At 49.1% G+C, this 17,381-nt stretch overlaps 1 protein-coding gene across 1 annotated transcript in view; it reads left to right on the plus strand.

Annotated features, from left to right (window-relative positions):
- Positions 1 to 10,503, plus strand: part of LOC143962555 (uncharacterized) — a 79,636-nt gene extending 69,133 nt beyond the window's left edge. The window contains exons 17-20 of the mRNA XM_077471821.1: positions 2,023 to 2,103; positions 4,647 to 4,727; positions 7,507 to 7,587; positions 10,373 to 10,503. Of these exons, the coding sequence (XP_077327947.1) occupies positions 2,023 to 2,103; positions 4,647 to 4,727; positions 7,507 to 7,587; positions 10,373 to 10,503 (374 nt within the window). The remainder of the gene's footprint in view (positions 1 to 2,022; positions 2,104 to 4,646; positions 4,728 to 7,506; positions 7,588 to 10,372) is intronic.
- Positions 10,504 to 17,381: the final 6,878 nt, after the last annotated feature.

The following is a 17,381-nucleotide window of genomic DNA, read 5'->3' on the forward strand; positions in this document are numbered from 1 at the left end:
CAGCAGGTCTATTCAGATCCTCATGTTGGTGTGTCCAATGGGTATTGGTGTAACTAGGGCCTTCATCAGGGCCCTGGTGCAAGAAACCATAAAGGGCTCCCCTGAGCCCTGTCCGGAATCCCCCCATGGTGGCTGAAAACATAAAGGGCCCCCCTGAGCCCTGGCCCAGACCCCCCGTGGTGGCTGAAACCATAAAGGGCCTCCCTGAGCCCTGACCGGGACCCCCCCATGGTGGCTGTACAGGGTACCAATAGCCCTGTGACCCCTGTACATACACCCCTCCTATCCAGGATTAGAGGGAGCTGCACTGGGGGCCCCCTGGAGCATGGGGCTGAGTTGTAATTGAGACCCCTGTGACCCCTGAACCATACACCCCTCCTATCCAGGATTAGAGGGGAGCCACACTAGGGGGCCCCCGGAGTATGGGGCTGAGTTGCAATTGAGACCCCTGTGACCCCTGTACATACACCCCTCCTATCCAGGATTAGAGGGCACTAGATAGAATCCTCCCTGGTTGGGCTGGAGAAAGGTTGCTTGTGAGCACATCACCAGAACTCTGAATCTTCTGACAGGACCCCTCTGACCACAGTTGCTGCGCTCCTCCTGGCTTCACTCTCGTGGTTGGCCGTTTCACATTCCAAATACATTATAAACAGGTCTCAATGTGGTTCCATTTCTTGGGTAGCTCAGCTTTGCTTGTATGTCTGTGCTGACTATCTCCCAAGTCCAAATGTGTCTGCTGTGTCTGGCCATATCTCTTCTTGCAGAGCCACCTGAGATGCTGGACAGATCCCTGGGCAATTCCTTGACCAATCTTGCCTTGTGTCTTGTTAGTCTTGAACCTAGAACCCTTTGCTCCTCCCATGAACTTCCTATTCCTACTTTTGCACTTCCTGTTTGCCAGATTATTGAGCTCTCTCCAGCGGAGATCTCCCTCTTGTCACTCGTGCTGATGTCCCTATCTTCCCTACTGCTCATTACTGACCTTTGGCTTGCTCCTCTTCTATGCTTCCCTATGATCCCAAACTGCAACCAATCATTACTGACCTTTGGCTTGTTTACCAATTACACTTCTGCTCACTCCCTACCTGCTTTATCTGCTTCTGGACCCCGGCTTGTTCCCCTCCTGGTGGGGCGATCCTGAGGAGCACAACCTGGTACTAAAATGCAGCAAAACCCATCCCCTCCATCAGAAGCTCTGGTGAACACCGGTTAGTGCTTAGAGTCCACACCACGGCTGAGCTTGCCTCATCTACCAGGCTGACCTGCTTATATACCTATCCTGCTGTTTGGTGGGAGCCTCTCTACTAATATCATTTGTACTGACGTCCACATCTTCACTACTGCTCATTACCGACCTTTGGCTTGCTCCTTGACTACACTTCCCTATGATCTCAATCTGCAACCGCTCATTACCAACCTTTGCCTTGTTTACCAACTACGCTTTTGCTTGATGCCTACCTGCTATATCTGCTATTGGCCCCAAGCTTGTTCCACTCTTGGCGGAGCAATCTTGAGGACCCGTAACATGGTACTAACATGCAACAAAACCCATCCCCACCATCAGGAGCTCTGGTGAACACCGGATATTGCTTAGAGTCTGCACCTCGGTTAAGCTTGCCTCATTTGCCAGGGTGACCTCGCCTTCAACTTGGGTCTCCTCCACCCTTAGTCCGTGCAGTGGTCCTCTTCCAGGACTGCAGCATAGCCCATCAAGCAGTAATTCTCCAGCACACACGGGGGTCCTCCAGAATATTCTTTATTGAACACGCCTGAAAACACAGGGTGACCCTCTGGTGTGCTTCAGCCTCTTAGGGCTTTAATTGATGAAGGCCTAAGAGGCTGAAACACGTCAGGAGGTTGTCCCGTGTTCTTGTGCATGTTCAATGAAGAAGATTTTGGAGGAGCTATGTGTGTGCTGGAGATTTGCTGTTTTGGCAAACGCAGACCTGAGCTCGGCAATGGAGATGTGAGAAGTTTGTATCCCACATGATGTTCATTATGGGTCATTTTCCTTCACAGCTTCCACCATATCCAGTACCTCCAGCACCTCCATCTCTCCATCGCCAACAACATCATCCCAGACTCCTGAAACCATCACAGGTACACCAATGTCTTCAGCTTTCTTACTGGTCTTCCACCATATTTCCTGAACCAGTGCCAGGGGGTCTAGGTATCCTAGAGGTGTCAGTAATACAATTCAGCCGTCTTTGGGGAAGTAGATTGGAGAACGTAAGAAGTCATTTAGAATTGCCAAACAAAAACCCAACGCGGCACAAAATGGCGCCCACACCTCTCTTATCGAGAATACACGCTTTTATTCTGGCGCCCGATGTGGGGGATATAAATCATTTCTTCTGAAGTCAGAACCGAGGTTTGGAGGACTTTTTACCTTTTATTGCCCGCTGAGGCTGACTCAAGAGCTGGAGGGCCTTCCATCTGGGGGATTCCATTGGGATCAAACTGGAGATGAAGGTTTAAGTCTCACAGAGATTTTATCTCCTTATTAGTGGAAGTCGTTTTATAATGTCTCAAGTCTCCTCTTTTGTCTCATAATCTGCTTCTTCTCATAGGATTGGGGTGGGCAATTAATTTTCCAATGGGGCCACGTGAGAAACTGGGAATATATGGAGGACAGAAATTTTAGGTTGAACTTAAATCTGCTGAAGGAAACTTCCCAGGTGTACGGGTGCACAGAACGAGACATGATATATAAAATACAAATCCATATCGGGAACCAACCCGTATGTAATATAGTGATCTAGCACCTCCTTGGGCCAAACATACACAGGGCCAGCAGAGCAGCCTGTCTATGGGAACCCCGTGATGGTTTTTATACTTTCCCTCTATTGTAATTCACTCCCCTGGAATGTGACATCACATCAAGTCAATGCCGACCAGTGCGGGCAAAGATTCCATCCCTTACCTGTTGGTTAGGAGAGTAGAACTGGACCTGGCAACATCATCACACATGCCCTCACCACCATCATATCCTTGTTGCTCACCTCCAATGGTCTACCTCAGTCATTTGTGGTGCGGCGTCACCCTTTCTTCATGGCTGAAGCCTTTTAGAAAGGGCGGAAGTGTGACCACCGTCCAAATGTGTCTGCTGTGTCTGGCCATGTCTCTTCTTGCAGAGTCACCTGAGATGCTGGGCAGCTCCTTGGACAATTCCTTGATCAATCTTGCCTTGTGTCTTGTTTGTCTTGAACCTTGAACCCTTTGCTCCTCCCATGAACTTCCTATTCTTACTTTTGCACTTATTGTTTGCCAGATTATTGAGCTCTCTCCAGTGGAGATCTGCCTCTTGTCAGTCGTGCGGACGTCCATATCTTCGCTACTGCTCATTACCGACCTTTGGCTTGCTCCTTGACTACGCTTCCCTATGATTTCCAACCTGCAACCAATCATTACTGACCTTTGGCTTGTTTACCAATTACACTTCTGCTCACTCTCTACCTGCTTTATCTGCTTCTGGGCCCTGGCTTGTTCCCCTCCTGGTGGTTCAATCCTGAGGACTGCAACCTGATACTAAGATGCAGCAAAACCCATCCCCTACATCAGAAGCTGTGGTGAACACCGGTTAGTGCTTAGAGTCCACACCACGGTTGAGCTTGCCTCATCTACCAGAGTGACCTGCTTATATACCTATCCTGCTGTTTGGTGGAAGCCTCTCTACTAATATAGCTACTAGTCTCCATGCCTGACCCTTGACCATGACACCAAAGCTTGCAAACACAGTCCATAACAAAAATGGTACACCATTCACCTTCTCATTGGGTCTCCTCCACCCTCAAACAGTGCGTGGAACGTCCCCCTCAATTCCTTGACCAATCTTGCCTTGTTTGTCTTGAACCCTTTGCTCCTCCCATGGGACTTCCTCTTTTAGCCATGCCTTTGCACTTCCTGTTTACAAGATAGATTTTTGAGCCCTTTCCAGCGGTGATCTCCCTGTTGTCACCCGTACTGACGTCCACATCTTCACTACTGCTCATTACCGACCTTTGGCTTGCTGCTCGACTACGCTTCCCTATGATCTCAACCTGCAACTGCTCCTTACCAACCTTGGCCTTGTTTACCAACTACGCTTTTGTTTGATGCCTACCTGCTATATCTGATATTTGCCCCAAGCTTGGTCCCCTCCTGGTGGAGCTATCCTGAGGACTGCATCATGGTAGTAACATGTAACAAAACCCATCCCCACCATCAGGAGCTCTGGTGAACACTGGTTAGTGCTTAGAGTCTGCTAATCGGTTGAGCTTGCCTCATTTGCCAGGGTGAACTCGCCTTCTACTTGGGTCTCCTCCACCCTTAGTCATGGAGTGGTCCTCTTCCAGGACTGCAGCATAGCCCATCAAGCAGTAAATCTCCAGCACACACGGGGCTCCTCCAGAATATTCTTTATTAAACACGCCTGAAAACAAAGGGTGACTCTTAGGGCTTTATTTGATGAAGGCTTTAAGAGGCTGAAACGCGTCAGGAGGTTGTCCCGTGTTCTTGTGCATGTTCAATGAAGAAGATTTTGGAGGAGCTATGTGTGTGCTGGAGATCTGCTGTTTTGGCAAACGCAGACCTGAGCTCGGCAATGGAGATGTGAAAAGTTTGTATCCTACATGATGTTCATTATGGGTCATTTTCCTTCACAGATTCCACCATATCCAGTACCTCCAGCACCTCCATCTCTCCATCGCCAACAACATCATCCCAGACTCCTGAAACCGTCACAGGTACACCAATGTCTTCAGCTTTCTTACTGGTCTTCCACCATATTTCCTGAACCAGTGCCAGGGGGTCTAGGTATCCTAGAGGTGTCAGTAATACAATTCAGCCGTCTTTGGGGAAGTAGATCGGAGAACGTAAGAAGTCATTTAGAATTGCCAAACAAAAACCCAACGCGGCACAAAATGGCGCCCACACCTCTCTTATCGAGCATACACGCTTTTATTCTGACGCCCGATGTGGGGGATATCAATCATTTCTACTGAAGTCAGAACCGAGGTTTGGAGGACTTTTCACCTTTTATTGCCCGCTGAGGCTGACTCAAGAGCTGGAGGGCCTTCCATCTGGAAGATTCCATTGGGATCAAACTGGAGATGAAGGTTTCAGTCTCACAGAGATTTTATCTCCTTATTAGTGGAAGTCGTTTTATAATGTCTCAAGTCTCCTCTTTTGTCTCATAATCTGCTTCTTCTCATAGGATTGGGGTGGGCAATTCATTTTCCAATGGGGGCACATGATAAACTGGGAATATATGGAGGGCCAAACTATAAACCATAAAGGGCTGCCTCTGAACCCTGGCTGAGACCCCCCATGGTGGCTGAAAACATAAAGGGCCCCCCTGAGCCCTGGCCGGGACCCCCCCATGGTGGCAGTACAGGGGACCAATAGCCCTGTGACCCCTGTACATACACCCCTCCTATCCCGGATTAGAGGGGAGCCGCACTGGGGGCCTCCTGGAGCATGGGGCTGAGTTGTAATTGAGACCCCTGAACATACACCCCTCCTATCCAGGATTAGAGGGAGCTGCACTGGGGGCCCCCTGGAGTATGGGGCTGAGTTGTAATTGAGATCCCTGTGACCCCTGAACATACACCCCTCCTATTCAGGATTAGAGGGAGCCGCACTGGGGCCCCCTGGAGTATAGGGCTGAGTTGTAATTGAGACCCCTCTACATACACCCTCCTATCCAGGATTAGAGGGCACTAGATAGATTCCTCCCTGGTTGGGCTGGAGAAAGGTTGCTTGTGAGCACATCACCAGAACTCTGGATCTTCTGACAGGACCCCTCTGACCACAGTTGCTGCGCTTCTCCTGGCTTCACTCTCGTGGTCGGCCGTTTCACATTCCAAATACATTATAAACAGGTCTCAATGTGGTTCCATTTCTTGGGTAGCTCAGCTTTGCTTGTATGTCTGTGCTGACTATCTCCCAAGTCCAAATGTGTCTGCTGTGTCTGGCCATATCTCTTCTTGCAGAGCCACCTGAGATGCTGGACAGATCCCTGGACAATTCCTTGACCAATCTTGCCTTGTGTCTTGTTTGTCTTGAACCTTAAACCCTTTGCTCCTCCCATGAACTTCCTATTCCTACTTTTGCACTTCCTGTTTGCCAGATTATTGAGCTCTCTCCAGCGGAGATCTCCCTCTTGTCACTCGTGCGGACGTCCCTATCTTCCCTACTGCTCATTACCGACCTTTGGCTTGCTCATATTCTATGCTTCCCTATGATCCCAAACTGCAACCAATCGTTGCCGAACTTTGACTTGTTAACCAACTACACTTCTGCTCACTCCCTACCTGCTTTTTCTGCTTCTGGACCCCGACTTGCTCCCCTCCTGGTGGGGCAATCCTGAGGACCGCAACCTGATACTAAGATGCAGCAAAACCTATCCCCACCATCAGGTGCTCTGGTGAACACTGGTTAGTGCTTAGAGTTCAAACTACGGTTGAGCTTGCCTCATCTACCAGAGTGACCTGCTTGTATACCTATCCTGCTGTTTGGTGGAAGCCTCTCTACTAATATAGCTACTGGTCTCCATGCCTGACCCTTGACCATGACACCAAAGCTTGCAAACACAGTCCATAAGAAAAACAGTACACCATTCACCTTCTCATTGGGTCTCCTCCACCCTCAAACAGTGTGTGGAACTTCCTTAATTCCTTGACCAATCTTGCCTTGTGTCTTGCTTGTCTTGAACCCTTTGCTCCTCCCATGGGACTTCCTATTTTAGCCATGCTTTTGCACTTCCTGTTTGCAAGATATATTTTTAAGCTCTCTCCAGTGGAGATCTCCCTGTTGTCACCCGTACTGACGTCCACATCTTCACTACTGCTCATTACCGACCTTTGGCTTGCTCCTCGACTACGCTTCCCTATGATCTCAACCTGCAACCGCTCCTTACCAACCTTTGCCTTGTTTACCAACTACGCTTTTGCTTGATGCCTACCTGCTATATCTGCTATTGGCCCCAAGCTTGGTCCCCTGCTGGTGGAGCTATCCTGAGGACCGCAACATGGTACTAACATGCAACAAAACCCATCCCCACCATCAGGAGCTCTGGTGAACACCGGTTAGTGCTTAGAGTCTGCACCTTGGTTGAGCTTGCCTCATTTGCCAGGGTGAACTCGCCTTCTACTTGGGTCTCCTCCACCCTTAGTCGTGGAGTGGTCCTCTTCCAGGACTGCAGCATAGCCCATCAAGCAGTAAATCTCCAGCACACACGGGGCTCCTCCAAAATCTTCTTTATTGAACACGCCCGAAAACACAGGGTGACCCTCTGGTGTGCTTCAGCCTCTTAGGGCTTTAATTGATGAAGGCCTTAAGAGGTTGAAACGCGTCAGGAGGTTGTCCCGTGTTCTTGTGCATGTTCAATGAAGAAGATTTTGGAGGAGCTATGTGTGTGCTGGAGATCTGCTGTTTTGGCAAACACAGACCTGAGATCGGCAATGGAGATGTGAGAAGTTTGTATCCCACATGATGTTCATTATGGGTCATTTTCCTTCACAGCTTCCACCATATCCAGTACCTCCAGCACCTCCATCTCTCCATCGCCAACAACATCATCCCAGACTCCTGAAACCATCACAGGTACACCAATGTCTTCAGCTTTCTTACTGGTCTTCCACCATATTTCCTGAACCAGTGCCAGGGGGTCTAGGCATCCTAGAGGTGTCAGTAATACAATTCAGCCGTCTTTGGGGAAGTAGATCGGAGAACGTAAGAAGTCATTTAGAATTGTCAAACAAAAACCCAACGAGGCACAAAATGGCGTCCACACCTCTCTTATCGAGCATACACGCTTTTATTCTGACGCCCGATGTGGGGGATATCAATCATTTCTACTAAAGTCAGAACCGAGGTTTGGAGGGCTTTTCACCTTTTATTGCCCGCTGAGGCTGACTCAAGAGCTGGAGGGCCTTCCATCTGGGAGATTCCATTGGGATCAAACTGGAGATGAAGGTTTCAGTCTCACAGAGATTTTATCTCCTTATTAGCGGAAGTCGTTTTATAATGTCTCAAGTCTCCTCTTTTGTCTCATAATCTGCTTCTTCTCATAGGATTGGGGTGGGCAATTCATTTTCCAATGGGGGCACATGATAAACTGGGAATATATGGAGGGCCAAACTATAAACCATAAAGGGCTGCCTCTGAACCCTGGCTGAGACCCCCCATGGTGGCTGAAAACATAAAGGGCCCCCCTGAGCCCTGGCCGGGACCCCCCCATGGTGGCAGTACAGGGGACCAATAGCCCTGTGACCCCTGTACATACACCCCTCCTATCCCGGATTAGAGGGGAGCCGCACTGGGGGCCCCCTGGAGTATGGGGCTCAGTTGTAATTGAGACCCCTGTGACCCCTGAACATACACCCCTGGTATCTGCAATTAGGGGGAGCTGCACTGGGAGCCCCCTGGACTATGGGGCTAAGTTGTTATTGAGACCCCTGTGACCCCTGAACATACACCCCTCCTATCCATGATTAGAGGAGAGCCGCACTGGGGCCCCCTGGAGTATGGGGCTGAGTTGTATTTGAGACCCCTCTACATACACCCTCCTATCCAGGATTAGAGGGCACTACATAGATTCCTCCCTGGTTGGGCTGGAGAAAGGTTGCTTGTGAGCACATCACCAGAACTCTGGATCTTCTGACAGGACCCCTCTGACCACAGTTGCTGCGCTTCTCCTGGCTTCACTCTCGTGGTCGGCCGTTTCACATTCCAAATACATTATAAACAGGTCTCAATGTGATTCCATTTCTTGGGTAGCTCAGCTTTGCTTGTATGTCTGTGCTGACTATCTCCGAAGTCCAAATGTGTCTGCTGTGTCTGGCCATGTCTCTTCTTGCAGAGCCACCTGAGATGCTGGACAGATCCCTGGACAATTCCTTGACCAATCTTGCCTTGTGTCTTGTTTGTCTTGAACCTTGAACCCTTTGCTCATCCCATGAACTTCCTATTCCTACTTTTGCACTTCCTTTTTGCCAGATTATTGAGCTCTCTCCAGTGGAGATCTCCCTCTTGTTACTCGTGCGGACGTCCATATCTTCGCTACTGCTCATTACCGACCTTTGGCTTGCTCCTCTTCTATGCTTCCCTATGATCCCAAACTGCAACCAATCGTTACCGACCTTTGGCTTGTTAACCAACTACACTTCTGCTCACTCCCTACCTGCTTTTTCTGCTTCTGGACCCCGGCTTGTTCCCCTCCTGGTGGGGCAATCCTGAGGACCGCAACCTGATACTAAGATGCAGCAAAACCTATCCCCACCTTCAGGTGCTCTGGTGAACACCGGTTAGTGCTTAGAGTCCACACCACGGTTGAGCTTGCCTCATCTACCAGGATGACCTGCTTATATACCTGTCCTGCTGTTTGGTGGAAGCCTCTCTACTAATATAGCTACTGGTCTCCATGCCTGACCCTTGACCATGACACCAAAGCTTGCAAACACAGTTCATAAGAAAAATGGTACACCATTCCCCTTCTCATTGGGTCTCCTCCACCCTCAAATAGTGTGTGGAACATCCCCCTCAATTCCTTGACCAATCTTGCCTTGTTTGTCTTGAACCCTTTGCTCCTCCCATGGGACTTCCTATTTTAGCCATGCCTTTGCACTTCCTGTTTGCAAGATAGATTTTTGAGCTCTTTCCAGCGGAGATCTCCCGGTTGTCACCCGTACTGACGTCCACATCTTCACTACTGCTCATTACCAACCTTTGGCTTGCTCCTCGACTACGCTTCCCTATGATCTCAATCTGCAACCGCTCCTTACCAACCTTTGCCTTGTTTACCAACTACGCTTTTGCTTGATGGCTATCTGCTATATCTGCTATTGGCCCCAAGCTTGTTCCCCTCCTGGTGGAGCGATCCTGAGGACCCATAACATGATACTAACATGCAACAAACCCATCCCCACCATCAGGAGCTCTGGTGAACACTGGATATTGCTTAGAGTCTGCACCTCGGTTGAGCTTGCCTCATTTGCCAGGGTGAACTCGCCTTCTACTTGGGTCTCCTCCACCCTTAGTCGTGGAGTGGTCCTCTTCCAGGACTGCAGCATAGCCCATCAAGCAGTAATTTTCCAGCACACATGGGGATCCTCCAGAATATTCTTTATTGAACACGCTCGAAAACACAGGGTGACCCTCTGGTGTCCTTCAGCCTCTTAGGGCTTTAATTGATGAAGGCCTTAAGAGGTTGAAACACGTCAGCAGGTTGTCCCATGTTCTTGTGCATGTTCAATGAAGAAGATTTTGGAGGAGCTATGTGTGTGCTGGAGATCTGCTGTTTTGGCAAACACAGACCTGAGATCGGCAATGGAGATGTGAGAAGTTTGTATCCCACATGATGTTCATTATGGGTCATTTTCCTTCACAGATTCCACCATATCCAGTACCTCCAGCACCTCCAGCTCTACATCGCCAACAACATCATCCCAGACTCCTGAAACCATCACAGGTACACCAATGTCTTCAGCTTTCTTACTGGTCTTCCACCATATTTCCTGAACCAGTGCCAGGGGGTCTAGGTATCCTAGAGGTGTCAGTAATACAATTCAGCCGTCTTTGGGGAAGTAGATCGGAGAACGTAAGAAGTCATTTAGAATTGCCAAACAAAAACCCAACGAGGCACAAAATGGCGCCCACACCTCTCTTATCGAGCATACACGCTTTTATTCTGGCGCCCGATGTGGGGAAAAGAAATCATTTCTACTAAAGTCAGAACCGAGGTTTGGAGGGCTTTTTACCTTTTATTGCCCGCTGAGGCTGACTCAAGAGCTGGAGGGCCTTCCATCTGGGGGATTCCATTGGGATCAAACTGGAGATGAAGGTTTCAGTCTCACAGAGATTTTATCTCCTTATTAGTGGAAGTCGTTTTATAATGTCTCAAGTCTCCTCTTTTGTCTCATAATCTGCTTCTTCTCATAGGATTGGGGTGGGCAATTCATTTTCCAATGGGGCCACGTGAGAAACTGGGAATATATGGAGGGCCAAACTATTAGGCTGAACTTAAATCTGCTGAAGGAAACTTCCCAGGTGTACGGGTGCACAGAACGAGACATGATATATGAAATACAAATCCATATCGGGAACCAACCCGTATGTAATATAGTGATCTAGCACCTCCTTGGGCCAAACATACACGGGGCCAGCAGAGCAGCCTGTCTATGGGAACCCCGTGATGGTTTTTATATTTTCCCTCTATTGTAATTCACTCCCCTGGAATGTGACATCACATCAAGTCAATGCCGACCAGTGCGGGCAAAGATTCCGTCCCTTACCTGTTGGGGTGGAGACTAGAGCTGGACCTGGCAACATCATCACACATGCCCTCACCACCATCATATCCTTGTTGCTCACCTCCAATGGTCTACCTCAGTCATTCGTGGTGCGGTGTCACACTTTCTTCATGGCTGAAGCCTTTTAGAAAGGGCAAAAGTGTGACCACCGCCATCTTAGTGACTGGCAGATCAATGAGGCCAGAAGCACAGCTATCGCTAACCTGTTGACTGCCCGCCCCGGTCCAGGGAACCCGCACTCCTCCCCCAGAGTCATAGAGTACTGACAAACCCGCTGGGGGAGAAAATGACGCCACCGCCATCTCTTGTAGACACCTGATCTTCAAGACATTACGGTGAAGGTGCCTAGGCACGCACACACAGAGTGTTATCTTCCCTGAACCAGGAGCTTCTTCTTCACACTCCTTCGTTCGGTAGTTCAGCAGGTCTATTCAGATCCTCATGTTGGTGTAACTGGGGCCTTCATCAGGGCCCTGGTGCAAGAAACCATAAAGGGCTCCCCTGAGAACTGTCTGGGATCCCCCCATGATGGCTGGACAGGGGACCAATAGCCCTGTGACCCCTGTACATACACCCCTCCTATCCTGGATTAGAGGGGAGCCACACTGGGGGCCCCCTGGTGTATCGGGCTGAGGTGTAATTGAGACCCCTGTACATACACCCCTCTATCCAGGATTAGAGGGCACTAGATAGATTCCTCCCTGGTTGGGCTGGAGAAAGGTTGCTTGTGAGCACATCACCAGAACTCTGGATCTTCTGACAGGACCCCTCTGACCACAGTTGCTGCGCTCCTCCTGGCTTCACTCTCGTGGTCGGCCTTTTTACATTCCAAATACATTATAAACAGCTCTCAATGTGATTCCATTTCTTGGGTAGCTCAGCTTTGCTTGTATGTCTGTGCTGACTATCTCCGAAGTCCAAATGTGTCTGCTGTGTCTGGCCATATCTCTTCTTGCAGTGTCACCTGAGATGCTGGACAGATCCCTGGGCAATTCCTTGACCAATCTTGCCTTGTGTCTTGTTTGTCTTGAACCCTTTGCTCCTCCCATGAACTTCCTATTCTTACTTTTGCACTTATTGTTTGCCAGATTATTGAGCTCTCTCCAGTGGAGATCTGCCTCTTGTCACTCGTGCTGACGTCCTTATCTTCGCTACTGCTCATTACCGACCTTTGGCTTGCTCCTCGACTACGCTTCCCTATGATCCCAAACTGCAACCAATCATTACTGACCTTTGGCTTGTTTACCAATTACACTTCTGCTCACTCCCTACCTGCTTTTTCTGCTACTGGACCCCGTCTTGTTCCCCTCCTGGTGGGGCTATCTTGAGGACCGCAACCTGGTACTAAGATGCAACAAATCCTATTCCCACCATCAGGAGCTCTGGTGAACACTGGTTAGTGCTTAGAGCCCACACTACGGTTGAGCTTGCCTCATCTACCAGGCTGACCTGCTTATATACCTATCCTGCTGTTTGGTGGAAGCCTCTCTACTAATATCACCCGTACTGGCATCCACATCTTCACATTACCGACCTTTGGCTTGCTCCTCGACTACGCTTCCCTATGATCTCAATCTGCAACCGCTCCTTACCAACCTTTGCCTTGTTTACCAACTACGCTTTTGCTTGATGCCTACCTGCTATATCAGGTATTGGCCCCAAGCTTGGTCCCCTCCTGGTGGAGCGATCCTGAGGACCCGTAACATGATACTAACATGCAACAAACCCATCCCAACCATCAGGAGCTCTGGTGAACACCGGTTATTGCTTAGAGTCTGCACCTCGGTTGAGCTTGCCTTATTTTCCAGGGTGACTTCGCCTTCTACTTGGGTCTCCTCCACCCTTAGTCGTGGAGTGGTCCTCTTCCAGGACTGCAGCATAGCCCATCAAGCAGTAAATCTCCAGCACACACGGGGCTCCTCCAGAATCTTCTTTATTGAACACGCTCGAAAACAAAGGGTGACCCTCTGGTGTGCTTCAGCCTCTTAGGGCTTTAATTGATGAAGGCCTTAAGAGGTTGAAACACGTCAGCAGGTTGTCCCGTGTTCTTGTGCATGTTCAATGAAGAAGATTTTGGAGGAGCTATGTGTGTGCTGGAGATCTGCTGTTTTGGCAAACATAGACCTTAGCTCGGCAATGGAGATGTGAGAAGTTTGTATCCCACATGATGTTCATTATGGGTCATTTTCCTTCACAGATTCCACCATATCCAGTACCTCCAGCACCTCCATCTCTCCATCGCCAACAACATCATCCCAGACTCCTGAAACCATCACAGGTAAACCAATGTCTTCAGCTTTCTTACTGGTCTTCCACCATATTTCCTGAACCAGTGCCAGGGGGTCTAGGTATCCTAGAGGTGTCAGTAATACAATTCAGCCGTCTTTCGGGAAGTAGATCGGAGAACGTAAGAAGTCATTTAGAATTGCTAAATAAAAACCCAACGAGGCACAAAATGGCGCCCACACCTCTCTTATCGAGCATACACGCTTTTATTCTGGCGCCCGATGTGGGGGATATCAATCATTTCTACTAAAGTCAGAACCAAGGTTTGGAGGGCTTTTCACCTTTTATTGCCCGCTGAGGCTGACTCAAGAGCTGGAGGGCCTTCCATCTGGGAGATTCCATTGGGATCAAACTGGAGATGAAGGTTTCAGTCTCACAGAGATTTTATCTCCTTATTAGTGGAAGTCGCTTTATAATGTCTCAAGTCTCCTCTTTTGTCTCATAATCTGCTTCTTCTCATAGGATTGGGGTGGGCAAATCATTTTCCAATGGGGCCACGTGAGAAACTGGGAATATATGGAGGACAGAAATTTTAGGTTGAACTTAAATCTGCTGAAGGAAACTTCCCAGGTGTACGGGTGCACAGAACGAGACATGATATATAAAATACAAATCCATATCGGGAACCAACCCGTATGTAATATTGTGATCTAGAACCTCCTTGGGCCAAACATACACGGGGCCAGCAGAGCAGCCTGTCTATGGGAACCCTGTGATGTTTTTTATATTTTTCCTCTATTGTAATTCACTCCCCTGGAATGTGACATCACATCAAGTCAATGCCGACCAGTGCGGGCAAAGATTCCATCCCTTACCTGTTGGGTAGGAGACTAGAACTGGACCTGGCAACATCGTCATACATGCCCTCACCACCATCATATCCTTGTTGCTCACCTCCAATGGTCTACCTCAGTCATTTGTGGTGCGGCGTCACACTTTCTTTATGGCTGAAGTCTTTTAGAAAGAGCAAAAGTGTGACCACCGTCCAAATGTGTCTGCTGTGTCTGGCCATGTCTCTTCTTGCAGAGTCACCTGAGATGCTGGGCAGCTCCTTGGACAATTCCTTGACCAATCTTGCCTTGTGTCTTGTTTGTCTTGAACCTTGAACCCTTTGCTCCTCCCATGAACTTCCTATTCTTACTTTTGCACTTATTGTTTGCCAGATTATTGAGCTCTCTCCAGTGGAGATCTGCCTCTTGTCAGTCGTGCTGACGTCCTTATCTTCGCTACTGCTCATTACCGACCTTTGGCTTTCTCCTTGACTACGCTTCCCTATGATTTCCAACCTGCAACCAATCATTACCGACCTTTGGCTTGTTTACCAATTACACTTCTGCTCACTCCCTACCTGCTTTATCTGCTTCTGGGCCCCGGCTTGTTCCCCTCCCGGTGGGGCAATCCTGAGGACTGCAACCTGCTACTAAGATACAGCAAAACCCATCCCCTACATCAGAAGCTGTGGTGAATACCGGTTAGTGCTTAGAGTCTGCGCCACGGTTGAGCTTGCCTCATCTACCAGGGTGACCTGCTTATATACCTATCCTGGTGTTTGGTGGAAGCCTCTCTACTAAAATAGCTACTAGTCTCCATGCCTAACCCTTGACCATGACACCAAAGCTTGCAAACAGAGTCCATAACAAAAATGATACACCGTTCACCTTCTCATTGGGTCTCCTCCACCCTCAAACAGTGCGTGGAACTTCCTTAATTCCTTGACCAATCTTGCCTTGTGCCTTGTTTGTCTTGAACCCTTTGTTCTTCCCATGGGACTTCCTATTTTAGCCATGCCTTTGCACTTCCTGTTTGCAAGATAGATTTTTGAGCCCTTTCCAGCGGAGATCTCCCGGTTGTCACCCGTACTGACGTCCACATCTTCACTACTGCTCATTACCAACCTTTGGCTTGCTGCTCGACTACGCTTCCCTATGATCTCAACCTGCAACTGCTCCTTACCAACCTTGGCCTTGTTTACCAACTACGCTTTTGTTTGATGACTACCTGCTATATCTGATATTTGCCCCAAGCTTGGTCCCCTCCTGGTGGAGCTATCCTAAGGACTGCAACATGGTACTAACATGCAACAAAACCCATCCCCACCATCAGGAGCTCTGGTGAACACCGGTTAGTGCTTACAGTCTGCACCTTGGTTGAGCTTGCCTCATTTGCCAGGGTGGACTCGCCTTCTACTTGGGTCTCCTCCACCCTTAATCTGTGGAGTGGTCCTCTTCCAGGACTGCAGCATAGCCCATCAAGCAGTAAATCTCCAGCACACACGGGCTCCTCCAGAATATTCTTTATTGAACACGCTCGAAAACACAGGGTGACCCTCTGGTGTGCTTCAGCCTCTTAGGGCTTTAATTGATGAAGGCCTTAAGAAGTTGAAACGCGTCAGCAGGTTGTCCCGTGTTCTTGTGCATGTTCAATGAAGAAGATTTTGGAGGAGCTATGTGTGTGCTGGAGATCTGCTGTTTTGGCAAACACAGACCTGAGATCGGCAATGGAGATGTGAGAAGTTTGTATCCCACATGATGTTCATTATGGGTCATTTTCCTTCACAGATTCCACCATATCCAGTACCTCCAGCACCTCCATCTCTCCATCGCCAACAACATCATCCCAGACTCCTGAAACCGTCACAGGTACACCAATGTCTTCAGCTTTCTTACTGGTCTTCCACCATATTTCCTGAACCAGTGCCAGGGGGTCTAGGTATCCTAGAGGTGTGAGTAGTACAATTCAGCCGTCTTTGGGGAAGTAGATTGGAGAACGTAAGAAGTCATTTCGAATTGCCAAACAAAAACCCAATGCACCACAAAATGGCACCCACACCTCTCTTATCGAGCACACACGCTTTTATTCTGGCGCCCAATGTGGGGAAAATAAATCATTTCTACTAAAGTCAGAACCGAGGTTTGGAGGACTTTTTACCTTTTATTGCCCGCTGAGGCTGACTCAAGAGCTGGAGGGCCTTCCATCTGGGAGATTCCATTGGGATCAAACTGGAGATGAAGGTTTCAGTCTCACAGAGATTTTATCTCCTTATTAGTGGAAGTCGTTTTATAATGTCTCAAGTCTCCTCTTTTGTCTCATAATCTGCTTCTTCTCATAGGATTGGGGTGGGCAATTCATTTTCCAATGGGGGCCACGTGAGAAACTGGGAATATATGGAGGGCCAAACTATAAACCATAAAGGGCTGCCTCTGAACCCGGGCTGAGACCCCCCATGGTGGCTGAAAACATAAAGGGCCCCCCTATGCCCTGGCCGGGACCCCCCCCATGGTGGCAGTACAGGGGACCAATAGCCCTGTGACCCCTGTACATACACCCCTCCTATCCCGGACTAGAGGGGAGCTGCACTGGGGGCCCCCTGGAGTATGGGGCTGAGTTACAATTGAGACCCCTGTGACCCCTGAACATACACCCCTCCTATTCAGGATTAGAGGGAGCCGCACTGGGGGCCCCCTGGAGTATGGGGCCGAGTTCTAATTGAGACACCTATGACCCCTCAACATAACCCCTCCTATCCATGATTAGAGGAGAGCCGCACTGGGGCCCCCTGGAGTATGGGGCTGAGTTGTATTTGAGACCCCTCTACATACACCCTCCTATCCAGGATTAGAGAGCATTACATAGATTCCTCCCTGGTTGGGCTGGAGAAAGGTTGCTTGTGAGCACATCACCAGAACTCTGGATCTTCTGACAGGACCCCTCTGACCACAGTTGCTGCGCTCCTCCTGGCTTCACTCTCGTGGTCGGCCGTTTCACATTCCAAATACATTATAAACAGGTCTCAATGTGATT

The sequence above is a fragment of the Lithobates pipiens genome, unplaced genomic scaffold (genome assembly GCF_037356315.1).
Source record: "Lithobates pipiens isolate NorthernLeopardFrog02 unplaced genomic scaffold, aLitPip1_a1.2 Scaffold_8, whole genome shotgun sequence".
Classification (NCBI taxonomy): Eukaryota; Metazoa; Chordata; class Amphibia; order Anura; family Ranidae; genus Lithobates; species Lithobates pipiens.